General features: G+C 41.2%; 1 protein-coding gene across 2 annotated transcripts in view; it reads right to left on the bottom strand.

Annotated features, from left to right (window-relative positions):
• slit3 (slit homolog 3 (Drosophila)) overlaps positions 1-14,287 on the bottom strand; it is a 168,110-nt gene that overhangs the window by 134,799 nt on the left and 19,024 nt on the right. For both annotated transcript variants that reach the window (XM_049750086.2, XM_049750076.2), the window contains exons 3-4: positions 14,205-14,276; positions 11,713-11,784 (exon numbers count right to left, since the gene is read on the bottom strand). In XM_049750086.2, coding sequence (XP_049606043.1) covers positions 11,713-11,784; positions 14,205-14,276 — 144 coding nt within the window. The remainder of the gene's footprint in view (positions 1-11,712; positions 11,785-14,204; positions 14,277-14,287) is intronic.

Here is a 14,287-nt window from a genome sequence, read left to right as displayed (position 1 = left end):
CCTTCCTCATGACGTTTCGACGCCGGCCAGACGTCGCGAAACCGCCACCGTACATCTACAAACGCATGACTTCCATCTTGAGACTCGCACGCATTCTTTTCTGCACAGTGGGGCATCTGAGGTCAAACGCAAATCGAACTCTCCTCCTTTGAAAGTTTGAATGGCAAAAGTGTAATGAAAGGTGAGACGTTCAAAAAAATACGGCTTCTTTTTGAATGTCACCAAAAATCCCAAAGAAAAAGCCCAAACTTGCAAATGTAATTTTCAGATGCTTGTTGAATGAAATGAAGTCCAAAAGTTATACTGATGTCACCACATGACATGCACACTAACAAACTCAAATCTACACACACTCGCCTGATTTGAAAAACAGTTTAAAGTAAGACGGGTACGTATTAGCGTGCACCATTCCTAATCTAATCCATATAAACGCGCGGTCGGTCGCTCCACAACATGCCAGGAATAAGTGTGTTGCTGTAGGGCCGCCTGTGTGGGTTTGAGAGTTCTAACGAGATGGTGTTAATTAAAATCAGAGCAGCCGAAGAATGCAGCGGCAGTTGCCATTCATAACATTATTGCATTTCTCACACACGCACACATTGTCAGATCACACACACACTGCAAAGCAAAAACACACACACACTTTCCAGGATTATTCATCCCGCATCAGTGACGCCTCTTAAAGCAATAAACTAATCCACTTTAAGGTAACAATGAAGTTTTCTGCTTTTTAATGAGTTGTGAATGATGATCTTGTTATTGCTGTGTTAAATATACTTTGTTCATTATGTGGACACAATAAAATCAGCATCTTAATCCAAACCCCAAAAAACATGCTCACAAACGCATGCCAAAGAGACAGGCTGCGCCCAAAACTACAACCGCCCTAGCCAATCAGAAGCCAGCAGAAAGTCAAGATCACATCACCAAATTCATGGAAGAATACAAATACACAAGACAGTTTATTACTGCTGATTAGGATTGCTTATCGTTGCCGATAAATCATCCATCCATCCATCCATTTTCTGAACCGCTTAGTCCCCACGGGGGTCGCGGGCGTGCTGGAGCCTATCCCAGCCGTCATCGTGCAGTAGGCGGGGGACACCCTGAACCGGTTGCCAGCCAATCGCAGGGCACACAGAGACAGACAACCATTCACACTCACACCTAGGGACAATTTGGAGTCTTCAATCGGCCTACCATGCATGTTTTTGGAATGTGGGAGGAAACCGGAGCGCCCGGAGAAAACCCACGCGGGCCCGGGGAGAAAAGGCAAACTCCACACAGGGAGGGCCGGAGGTGGAATCGAACCCGCACCCTCCTAACTGTGAGGCGGACGTGCTACCCAGTGCGCCACCGAGCCGCCCGCCGATAAATCATATCTCGTTAAAAAAAACAAAAAAAAAAACAAAAAAAAAAAAACAGCCACATCTCGTTAAAAAAAACAAAAAAAAAAAACAACAGCCACATGTTCTGCAGATTCCTGAGGATGTGAGTCCTCGTCTCAATTCTCATTTGCTCTAATTAGAGCCACGTGGGTCTCCCAATGTTTGCATGTGTGTAAAGTTGAGTCAATTGGGGCAAATATGGAAGAAATGCAAACTATGCCACAGAGAGGCTGCAATGACTAGCAATTATCATAGACTACGTTATAATCACAGCGGTGTGTGTGTGTCCATGTATACTTCTTGTGTGTACCCGATCGGTTAACCTGACACAATGACATGGTCATAGTATGTACGTGCACATACATACTATGCTCATTCATACAAACTGACACACACAACTAAATATTTACAAATTTCAATGCACACATACAGGCTAACACAAGCTCACCACACGTTGACAAAAAAACACACAAACACTGAAGCACGTGTGCACACATTCCTTTAACACGTAACACTTAAGACACACACACGCACTGTTACACACACAATGAGGAAAAAAAAAACCTGACAAACAAAATAAGGGAGAAACATTCACATACAAATACCTAAACACACAAACACACACTGAGACGCATGCACGCACACAATGACATGGTCATCATCCGGCGCCTTGTCACTGAGGTGAGGCGCAAGCGTTTACATGCCTACATCTCATTGTGCGTGCGCGCATGTGTTCAGACGTCTCTATGGTGTGATCTGCCAACACGCCCTCCACAGCCAGCTCTGCACCTTGTAAAGCACACACGTGTTGTCCATTGGCAGGGATGACTCGCCCACCCACTCTCCCCAGCATTGTCTCCTTTGCCTCACAAAATCCAGACCAAACTCATTAATAGAGTTGAAAAAACATCACCCCAATACCCCACCCGAAAAAAAATAGAACCTTTAATTTTAAGAGCAGTTTGCAAGTTACTGTAAACAAAAGGGCATTAAAAAGAAAATTAAACAGCACAATATGGATAAAGATAATTATGCAAAGTAATGTCATAAAATATCGTGCTGCTCTCCCTTCTGGTACGCCTGCCTTGGCCACCTGAAGGCAGTATAATACAAGAGTGCGGTTACACATGAAGACAACACAGACACTTGTTCTTCGCAGAGGATAAAGAATACATGCGTATCCATCGTTGGCTAAAAAGAATTATAACACTGCCAGCTACATAGATGCTATTTCTTTGGCACAACTATGTCTTCCCCTCCATGATGTGCCAGCATTAGCATTAACCTAATGGATTCAAAAGCTAATATATGCCATTCTTTTAAAAATACATGCAATTCTCTTTAGTTTGTACTTTCAAGTCAAATGCAAAAAGCCGCTTTGCCTTGCCTAATGAATAAGTGATCATTTCTGGTCCCTTACTGCTTACAACAATAAAGGTATGAATTACTGGTTGACTATTTATTTATCAAGTGAGGCCCAACTTCTTTTTTATTCATTATTCTTGAGGATTCTTCGACGAGCATGTTAATTGGTCATGAGCAGACAAGCACCCTCTGCCCCAGATGGCGTTTTCTCGTTCTTTTTATTCTCCCACACATTCAGCTTGTCAACGCCGATAATGATGACGATGAAGATGCCCTCGAGAGATGCGTTAATTAGCAAGGGGGTGGAAAAAAAAGAAAAGCGAGCTAAGCTAAAGGGGTTTTGTCTGAAGAAAATTGAAGGTTCAGCTCATGTGTTCACATCAACTAAAAAGTGTATTTGCAGCTTATTTATGAGGAGACAGCCGTTGCACGATTGCAAAGATAATGGCGTTGACTTTACTGGAGAAGGTGGACGTGTGCAGCAAAGTGGCAAACTGAAGTTGATTGTCTGGAGCGACGACGGAAGCCTTTAAAGCGCACAAGCGTGACACCGCACGCTTGTAAAAGTGACCCAGTTCAGCAACAACAACTTTACACTGTCTCTTGCTTTTGTTATGTACAAAAGTGGCCTTTTTTTTTCCCCTCGGACTTTCTTTATTTTTTTTTACATTGGAGTTTTTAATTCTGGGGTGGGCTAAAATACATGTTATAATGTGTAAATAAAATGTGCAATTTTTTGTTAGAAACAAACTTTTGTACATTTTATAAACTTTTATGTATTTTCACAGAGAAAAAAAATGAATAAAATTATTATAAAATGTATCAAAATATTTTTTATAAATAAAATTATTTTTAATATAGTAATACTTGGGCAGAGTGGCTTAATAGTAGGATGGTTGTCTCCCAATTCTAAGGCTGTGGATTGGATCCTCAACCCTGGTGACCATGTTAGTGTCCTTGAGCAAGGCACTGAACCCAAGTTTGCTTGCATTTTGCATCTCATCATAAATGTATTATTTTCCTAAAATTTAATTTAAAAAAAGATAAATGCCCATTTTATCTTACTCATCTATAATAATAGATTAATTATTTAAAAACTGCTAAATACAAAATGTGAAAGTGACTGTCACACAAAGAATGCATTTGTTTAATAATGCAATTAACCTTAAGCAAATGTCATTAAAAAAAGTTCAACTTCAAGTTTATTGTATCTTAATTTTTGTTTTGAGAGTAACATTAGCCAATTATAAAATGAAACAAGTGAAAAACGTTAAATTAACATTGCTTAACCCTTGAAGGAGCAACTAAACAAGCAACTGTTCCTTATGGCGCTTTAATCTCCTTTCAAGTGTTTTCTGCAGACGAGTTTACGTGACTCACCTGATTTGAAAAACGTACACAAACCGACAACTTTTTAAACATCTTTAATTATCTCGCTCCACCTTTAGTTCAACCAAATTATGTGGCTGGTACGTGACGTTTGTATACGTCGTCTTGGCTTGACGCAAAATCTCCAATTATAAGAAACGCTATTTCTGACTATTTTTTCTTGGGACGGTAAATGTTTAGCAAACGTTAAATGTGTTTTAAATAATTTGGGCAGGTAGAGTCACCCCAGAAGTTGTATAATAGAACCCCCACCACCACCACCAAAGAAAGTCAAAGTTGTGTTTGCGGCGATGTGGGCTCCGGCGTGTTTATGTGTCGGCGAAGTCCGCAGTACACGCTCTCACTGTACGTTTGCCAGCGTGTGTATAAATACATCGCGTCAGGATTTCAAGCGGCTTTGCAGTGCTCTGTATTTAGAGGTCAGATCCGCTCTCCCGCTCCATTCATGTGGCCCAACTCTCGCTTAGTGGCTCGCTCGCTTTGGTGCGTCTTCCAATGTCTCATGTTCTACCTACGGCACATCACGACCTTTTGGATGTAAGATCATGTCAGACAACGTTTAAATATTTGGAGATTCCAGCGATTCATCTGCTGAGCATGATCTGCTCCAGTGTTGGTTCCACGCTGTGTATTTTTGGCGTGCAGGCATGGGTTGGCTTGGGAGGAAAATTACTTCCTTAAGGAAAATGGTTATCAAACAGCCACCCTATCAATGATGGGGACAAAGGCAGCCTCAAAGCAAGAGTCACGTGGAGGACTCCTTTTAGACTTATAGGTTGGTAATTTGAGGACTTGGGACTTGCTCGGCTAAGACATGGATTTCAAAGGTCTTACAACCATGTGGGTTGCAATTAAAAAAATTATATGAGATGCTTAAGCAGTGTAAGTCACTTACACGCTGATTTGTTTTTTTTTCGTAATATTTTTTTATATTTTGGGGTTTGTATCATTGTCATTGTTTTGACCATTGCCCGCTTGTTTTCGTTTTTTAACAGACAATTCATAGGTATTGTTTCTGCATGTCTTATGAATATCTTTTGGAATTTATTTATTTTTATTTATAGTGTTAAGTGGTATTCATTAAGATTCTTATTTTTTTGATTAATTTGTCAACTAATTTAATTTTCAAAACCTGCTGAGTTCAGCGAAGCTTCAAACAGGATGTAAAGTATGCTGCAATTGTAATTGTAATTCTATCCAAGGGGGTATTTGGATGAAAACTTGTCCCAGATGTGTTATGAAGACATCTGGGAACTGTTGCAAATTGCGAAAAAAATAAAAAACACTGCAAAATAAAATTGGGTGTCAAACATCAAAACATGTTGAGGTAATGAGGCAAAAATGTGTCATGAAAGTCCCAGCAAAGACACTTTGGCCTGGCTTTAGTATTACTTTTTTTTCATCCATTTGTGATGGATGGATGTGGATTGCTGATTGGTTTTCCCGCCATGTTTTTGTAAAAAACATTTGCACACAGCAGCGGAATCGTGACAGATCGGCCTCATTTGTAGCAGTCGGACTCGACTTAAACAGAATCAATCATACGTCAACATTTGGACAAATACGCGTTTATGCACAAACACACGCGACGGTCCAAACACAAACACGTCAAGGGTCCTCTTTAGTGCCGACACTACCCAGCGCTACCCGCGTCGTTTGAAGCCTTAATGATGCCGGACAGCCTCCCGAAACAATCCCACGGACTGGAGTCAAATTAAAACGACAACACGCAATATATCAGCCGGCAACGTGGAGAACAAACACACGAGAGGTTTCAGTGTCCACTTTTGCAGTCACATGAGCTTAAGAGACGATTTATACACGCTTCGGAGGAAAGGCGCAGACAGTTTCCAGGAACGAAGCGCAATGTCTGACAGCCTCCGATGTCATCATTACATTATTAGTGCTCGTCTTGGCAAAGCAAAAACATTCACGCAACATGTCTAGCCGCGTCGAAATGAGTCATAAACGTTTTGACGTGATCACGACTCAAATAAAATGAAAATTTTCAGGTACTTTTCCAGTTTGTGTTGCTTCATGTTGACATCATTTGGAAAACATTTTGCAGGATTGAAAAGAACATGTAGTGCGCAATGACCACTAGAGATCAGATTCCGAAACCATATGTCGGTACTTCCGATACCAACTCTTAGCTAGAAAATAAATTTTTGACACATGTAATACTTTAAGATAATTACCAACTTTATGGGGGGTGGGTTGTTTGCGCAAAAGAAAGAGAAGAAAGAAAGTTGAGTCAAATTGACCAAAGGAATGTGGTCCATTTTCTCAAAATCAAGTTATTTTTTACCCCATTTTTTTTTTTTAGTGTTGATATATTTTATTGTACTTCATTTATGTACCGTATTTTGTTACAGTTATTTGATATATACTTTATATATAGTTATATAGGCCTGCGGAATAATTGGAACTGCAACTGACGATGAGTATTTTTTTGGGGGGGGGGGTACTTTTTTTGCTCACTGACATAGTGATCCTCATGTTCCTGGAAAACAGTCCAATCTTGAATCATATCCGACTAAACTCTTATTAAATTATCTGCTGTGTTGAAAGATGACTGGGCAACCAGGAGCTGTCAGGTCATGTTCAATCATCCTTGAGTAAGCCAGATCATGAGTCTGTTCTGTTAAGCAACATTTTATCAAACGTTTTCTGTTGTGTTCTCGTCTGCCTCTCAGTTGCTTCTTCCCTTCTTACACCATCCCTACCCATTCATCTCCCCTCGATCTTCCAGGCAGCAGCGTCTGCTTTCGATTAGCCTCCTCGTGTAAACCCAAATTGTGATTAAACAAACGCTACGTGAGTGCGTTTGGCCTGGTACCAAGTTGTTCTCTCTGGCGTTTACACACGCACACAAAATGCACACAAACCACAGCTTAACATGCATGTATATTAGGATACGTGTTGAAATGACATAACGTGCGCAAACATAAGCAAATATGTACATGCCGGGCCCAGACACAAATTATGCATGTACATGGCTGTGTCATCAGTGAGCAGCCTAAAAATACACATTGAACAGACGCTCGCTTGTAAACAGATGAATTTGAACGTGACTTTTTATTTATTACAAGAAAAAAAAAGTTGTCTCCAACGACCCCCCCACCAACCCCACCATCCCGCTCACCTATATTTGTGCGCCTAAATCACAACCACATGCCGCCTCTGCGCTATTTCACAGCAAACATAAAAATTCTTTGACATTGGAAAGGAAAAAGTACAACCCCTCTGGACAGAAGACAAGCTGGTTTGTTTTAGTCACACGTTGAAAACGGACAAATTGACAAGTGGCACACAAGCTGTTTAACTTTTAGCCTCCGGGTTACTTTTGCCTGTAAATGTGGACAAAGTAGAAAGTGCATCGGGGCTCGCAAACGGGTCGCTGACTAGCCAAAAGATGAGGTTTTCCTTTGGCTCGTGCTCCAACACTACCCAAATTTCATTTAAATCTTACTGGCAGCATCACGGGAAGGCAACATGGCCAAGTCTGATCTCAATAGACCTGAGGAGCATCTGCAAGGATTGTTTTTTTGACAATGATTGAGTCAAAAATCACCATAAGGTGTCTTGGTGATTTCCTAATTTAACCACAAGAAGGATTAAATCTCCAGGGATGTGTGGATGAAAAATATGTCCCATTTAACAAAAAAAAAAAAAACAGTGACGTGTAAACAGGGTCTTAGTGGTCAAGTGTTTGCCGATGGCGCAAGGCTAACGCAAACAACAGAAAGCTTCCTGTTGTCTTTACATGTGTGTGTGTGTGTGTGTGTGTGTGTGTGTGTGTGTGTGTGTGTGTGTGTGTGTGTGTGGACCTAAGGGTGCTTCAGAAAGCAAAGTAGGCAAATGTCAAATGAGGGGATGCATTCCCTTTCACCAGTCGAGTCATCGGTCCTGGCCAATTGCAGGATGTGCAGTTAACACCCACTTCCTGTAACACTAACCGATGCATTCCAGCAGGTAAACTGCAGCAGCGGCGGCCTCTGAATGGACAATCAGACCAGATTAAAAGCCGTCTCCTCGACTTTGCCCATTAAGTTAATTAGGAGGAAAAGACATCTCAAGTGACCCTCACATGCTTCCCTCACGCTCATTCTTCTCTCCGCTTGCCTCCAACCTAAACTCGTGTGTTTACAGTAAATGAAGGTTCCCTGCGTTCACATCTGGAGGCTCAGTTGAAGTCCACCGGCCGGATTTGCTCAAAATAATTCTGGGAAATCACGCCGAGCTCTGAGATTTACTACAAGGTTGACGTACGTACATTGAGTACAAAATTGGAATTTAACAAATAATATGTCAATAAATGGGTAAGACTTTTTGAAAAGGGGATCGTGTTTTTCATCACAGCCTATGAAGACGATATTTTATTGTAGGGCCGTTACAGGTACCCACACCAAATGTTCTGCAGACGTGTACCAATTCATTTCATTCATTGTATCTTGTAGTGGACATTGACTATTTTTCTGCCAATTATCGGATCACCCATCAGCCTAAAAAAAATAAAATAAAATCAGTCAGGATGAAAATGATTGTTAATGTAAAATAAGGGTCATAACCACTCTTTGCAAATATTGGGTGAAATCCCCACACAGCCAAAACCACAGACTCCGGTCCATAATTCATCTTTATCACCATGTCCATCTTCGGTTGACCCCCCCCCCCCCCGCGGAGCACCTCATGGGGCAACTGATCTCCCCGCCATCCATCAACACGCCGCCACCCACTGCCCCCACCCCAATTCAAAGATGCTCGCCCCAGCCCCCAATCCTCACCATCAATCACCACCACAGTAAGCCAGGCTTGTCCTATAAATAGAGGCGACTAAACTTTTTTGCTTCTTTCTACCGACCCCCACATGCTTGGGTTATCTCTCTGGTATTAATCTGGCGTGATAGCTGGAGAGCAAAGACAGAATTTCCCCTTCATGCGTCCTGCCCCGCCGTCTCGGAAACTCAGACCGCAGGGCTTCAACAGGAGGATTGAGAGGTAAATCCTATCACGCTGCCGTCGTTTGACATCCAAAACAGAAAGCCACCAGCGTGTCACTTTTTCATCGGCATCTTCTAGAATCCTACTTCACCTTTCAAGACCTTTGTCAAATCTATCAATGTTTCCTTCTTTCAAAGTCAACAAGTGGGGTTGTGGTTGAAATTCTACCACTTGCACCTCTCAACCTTCATAACAAAATCACTGATCTGATTTGTTTGGACTGGTAGCGAAGTAATAATTTCGATTTTATTGTCGTCAAATTACTATATTTGTCCATCATTATAATGATGCAAATAGATTTTGATTTATTATTTTGGATTTTTATATATTTATTTATATTACATGAATTTATTTATATTATAAATACGGTACTGGAGGAATATTTTTCTGATTTAGAAACGCTTTTTGTTTATTGGGGCCCGGACTAGTATGGGGTCATCGCATTTTCATTCATTTCCAATGGTGAAAGATTGGTCCCACCTACAAAAAGGCAAATAGGTGTGTTTTCACTTAAATCATCTGAGATTCCAAAAGAGCCTTGGCAGTGGTACTGGTACTCGGACCCTAATAACAGATCATAAAAGAACATTCCAATGCAACCGTTATGCAGTAGCAGCAAAATTCTGGCTCGAAGACAAAAAACATCGGCGGGATAAAAGGCTCGGTCAAATGGCAGCAAAAGACGGGGAAAAAGCCGAGAGAAAGAAAATAAAGGGCAGTAGAAACAGTCCAGACACTGTAATTTACTTTGTGCTGATGGCAACGTCGGGATATAAAGAACGTGAAATTTATAATGTTAAGTTTGGAAGTGTGCTCTCTACTCACTCCACCTTTTCCACTCCTACAGCCGGCCATGTTTGACCTGTGACAAATGGAGGCCCTTCCACTTCAATTAAGGCTTTTAGGGCGAACGCTAAGCCGGGCGGTGAAGCAAAATCACACTGTCACTCATGAAGAACAAGCGAGCACAAAAAAAGCAACACGCTGAGCGCACGTGAGCAAGCCAGCGTGTGTTTATGCGGAAGCCGCAATTGACGTAAATGACAGTTTCCCGCCCGCCGAAACGCTCAGGTTTGCCGCCCCGGGCAATACATCACACCTCACCGCAAATCTGCCGTGCGCGGCATCGGCGCGGCCAGAGTTTTCGTCTTTCTGGGGCCTTCACGCACACGCTGGGGATTACTTGGATGAAGCACAGAGGCGGGGATAAATCTTTGAATGAGAGCTGCACTTCCATGTATTTGAATTTACTGCTTTGTGAACAGCTCTGCGCTATAAATACAGGAGTAGAATTAGCATTTTCGGAATAAAAGTCATCTAACGGAGACTTACGATGCTTTGTTTGGGTGGGACTCAAAATGAAAGTACACCTTCACATCTGCATACTTGGAGTGAAAAACCGTACTTACCAGTAAAAATGTTTTCCCTGAAAGTCTCAAAAAGACTGGAATAGTCTGGACTAGTTAAAAAATGAAAGTATGGAGGGGAGAAAGGGAATTAGCTGATGAATTAATCACTTGAAATTTGCATCTGCGAGCAATTGTGGGAAACGGGAGTGCAGTACTGGCTGTGGCCTGCAGAGGTGCCACTGAGTTTGATTTCTGATCAAGAATGACAGGTCAGCTATGCAGTTTGTTACATTTTATATGAGAGCAAAAACTTTGAAAAATGAAAAATATGTAATTTTTTACTTTTAAAATGTAAAGCTGCATGAAAATGTATCTAAAAAACAATTACATAAAGTTTTTATAATATATCTGTAAAAATATACTGCATATTGAAAAAAATACTTTTTTTTCTCCAAATATCTCAAATCTATATTATCATATAAATCTTGTAAAAGTTCATCTTTGACAAAATGATAATATTTTTTTCAAAACTAAGAGTGATAATTATTGGGTAAAAATAGGAAAAATGTACACAAAAGAAAAATAAGAACGTATGAAATATATTAAACGAAGCACTTTTGTGCAGTTTGCCTGTTACATGCAGTCCTTTGCATTTTCAATCCAATTTGGCTTTTATGTTGGAAATCCACAAACATGTCACAGCTGCAGTGGTTCCTCCAGATTTATTTGAATGACGTAATGACTAACTGTCAAGCTGAAGTTGTCCCATGTAATAAAACATATCTCGTCTCATCTCAAAGCAGAAAGAACAAGGTGAGAAGTTCACCATCATGCCAGTGGTGGTATTTCCTTTCCCCACCACTCCTAACACACATACATGGACAGTATATCTCCATGTGTGTGCGATCTAAAATGATTGCAGACACACAATCAAAAGCAGGACCAAAAAATGTATGCAGCTCTAATGTTTGCCTCAACCTACATCATTCCCAGGAAGGAGGCTAAAACAAATAGGATTCCGGAAAGGAAGAAAAGATGGATGGAGAGCAGAGGGGAGGAAGTACACCTTTGGGATGAAACACAGGGAGGACGTGTCGCAGTCTGACCTGAACGTACACTCCCATCGCTCCATATTGCCCAACCAAACAGAAAAGGCTTTCTATGACACGATCCAACATCTGAACCAAGCGAGGGAAAAGCAAGAGAAGCGTACTCACAGTCGGCCTAGTTTGGGATTGGACTGGAAGAGAAGTTCTGGAAGCAGCGTGAGTCTGTTCCTGTTTAGTCGGCTGTGGGGGGAAATGGAAGAAGATAGCTAAATGAATAATGGATAAACAAGGCAATGGAGAAATCATTTCAGTGGAGACGACGTGTGAATAAATCATTCCTACTTGCCGTGGTTGAAAGGTCAGCCTGGCTGTATTACTATGATACCAGCCCACAGGTTATCGTTCGTGTGTGTGTGTGTGTGTGTGTGTGTGCGTGTGTGTTTGTGTGTGTGCGCACACTGATATTTTCAATATGCCATTGTGCACAATATAACGGATAAATATTTTGCATAAAAGCTTCAAATATAAGTGTATTAGAGTCAGGCCCGTAAATGTTGGGACACCATTATCTTCTTGTCTCGAAACCACAGAAGTTCAAAATCATAGCCAGGATGTTCGATTCTGTCATGATGTGTTAAAACTACAGCCGCGTCAACATTAAAGGCCACCAATGTTTACAAACAGCAGCTTCTCGTTGTTGTCGACTCGGAGATAGAGTACGTGTGTTATCAAGACACCAAAGCCTTCGGCAGAGGAAGGAGGCGAGAGGATGTTAAAGGGCACAAGGTCATAAAGTACTTTGTAGGCTCAGCACTGGAGAAGACACAGACAACAACCTTTGAACCTGTGTCAAGCTGATAACAAGACCGCGTTCTTTCACCCCTAAGTTAATTCCCAAACCTTCTGGGAGTCGAACAAAAAAAAAAACTCAATCCATGCAGGAATACATGATCAGTAAGTGATCTGTTTTAGGGCTTCAGTTATGCAATAAATTTGAAGCCTTACTGGAGAGTGACATGGGAGTCAGCCAATGAGATTTATTTATTTATTTAGCGCTTTTGGCCTTAAATTAGCTGTAGCAGCTCGTGTATCAATTTGCTCACTACGTGTATCAATTTGCTCACTATGTGCTAATTTTGTTACCATTTATTCCATCAAGCGATTGAAAGTACAATCATGATTAATTGATTCAGCCCTAATAGATTTTTTTTTTTATTATGTAGGCATGCATTTTTTTTTTTAACTGTACAATTATGTACTGTAACGTATTTTGCTTACTCCGAGAAACTGCCTTCTTCACAACGTGAAAGTCGTGGCAGTTTGTTAGAACTTGATTTTCTTTAGCCCACCGCAATCTGCTTGAATGATGTTACTTTCATGTGCGGACAAAGATGGATGCGCTCGCCCGCGGTGAAGACAAGATAGCACCCCACCTCCCTGCCCTGATGCCGCCATAAATCATCCGTCCCCACCACGATAGTCACCTTTCACCCCCGTGGGGCATCACATCAGAGTGGCTATCAGTGAGGTATTTTGATTACCGTTTCCCGGAGATTTTGGCATCTGGTGCAGTAAGATGGTGGCCTATCTCACAAAATGCCTCTGCCTATAATTGCTGTTTATATTTTGTATCCACAAATAGGAAGCATACTAAAATAATCGTGTTTGTATATGATTCATGTATAGTAGTCAAAACACGTTTTACTGCCGTCAGTTTACGGTTGAGCAGAAAAATTGGTTGACTCAAAAAGTACCTCAAAATTATAATGAATCCCTTTTAACCCGTATTTGCGGCACCAAGAACCCATGATTGGTCACTTTTATGTTTGTTTCTGTCCGTGAATTTGTTGACAGTTTCAGTAAAACTATTTCCGAGTAAAAAAGAATGTTTCCAGTTAAATTTTTGCCCTCCCTTGGCCTACTCCTTCCATGAACTCTGACCTTGGCCTGACCTAGCACATTAGGGGAGCCTTTTAAAGTGCGACTCAGCGCCGGCTCACCGCCACAAACACTATCACGACGTGCCATCTCCACTTGAGCACACATGTTGCTACCACTCGACTGACATGCGGTAACGACATTTTTTCGCTCCTCTTGAGATCTGCAGATTACACCAAGATGTCAATCAAATCTATTTTTTTTGTATTTGTCATATCCTCGAAATGGTAGTTTTAACTGCGCACAATTCCGAGGAGAACACTTGTAACAAGCTGCATGACTTAATCGTCGAGTAACAAACTGCAGAAGGGAGGTTTATTTTTAAACTCGCTGTGACTCACAGGCAAATTTTAAAACCAAAGCCTGGGTAATGGGGTCAATGAGCTAAGCTAACCAATTAGTCCATTACATATGTTTTGAGAACATTGCTGAAAAAGGAGCTGGCCGCAATTAGTTATTTTTCCAAGGCAGCAAGTAGTTTTCTTTAAAAATAAGGTCATCGAGTTAGAGAAATGGAAAGGTTTGGCGGATCAAAGTATTTTTTTTTTTATTGCATTATACTTCTTTGAAATTGGGTACAATTTGTCAATTTGAGGCACAATTATTTTTATTTTTTTAATTACAACTACCATTTTATTACTTAATGCTAGTCAGAGCCGGCACATTCAAAGTAGTTTTTTAGAGTCGATTGTCTTGGGTACGAGTGAGATTGGGCTCCTTACAGTCTCTCCAGCAGTCGCAGGTCTTGGAAGGCTCCTCTTTCGACGACGCTGATTTGGTTGTCCTCCAGGTGACTGCAACAACA

Source organism: Syngnathus scovelli, chromosome 1 (genome assembly GCF_024217435.2).
Source record: "Syngnathus scovelli strain Florida chromosome 1, RoL_Ssco_1.2, whole genome shotgun sequence".
Taxonomy (NCBI): Eukaryota; Metazoa; Chordata; class Actinopteri; order Syngnathiformes; family Syngnathidae; genus Syngnathus; species Syngnathus scovelli.
This window is presented reverse-complemented; position numbering and strand designations above follow the sequence as displayed.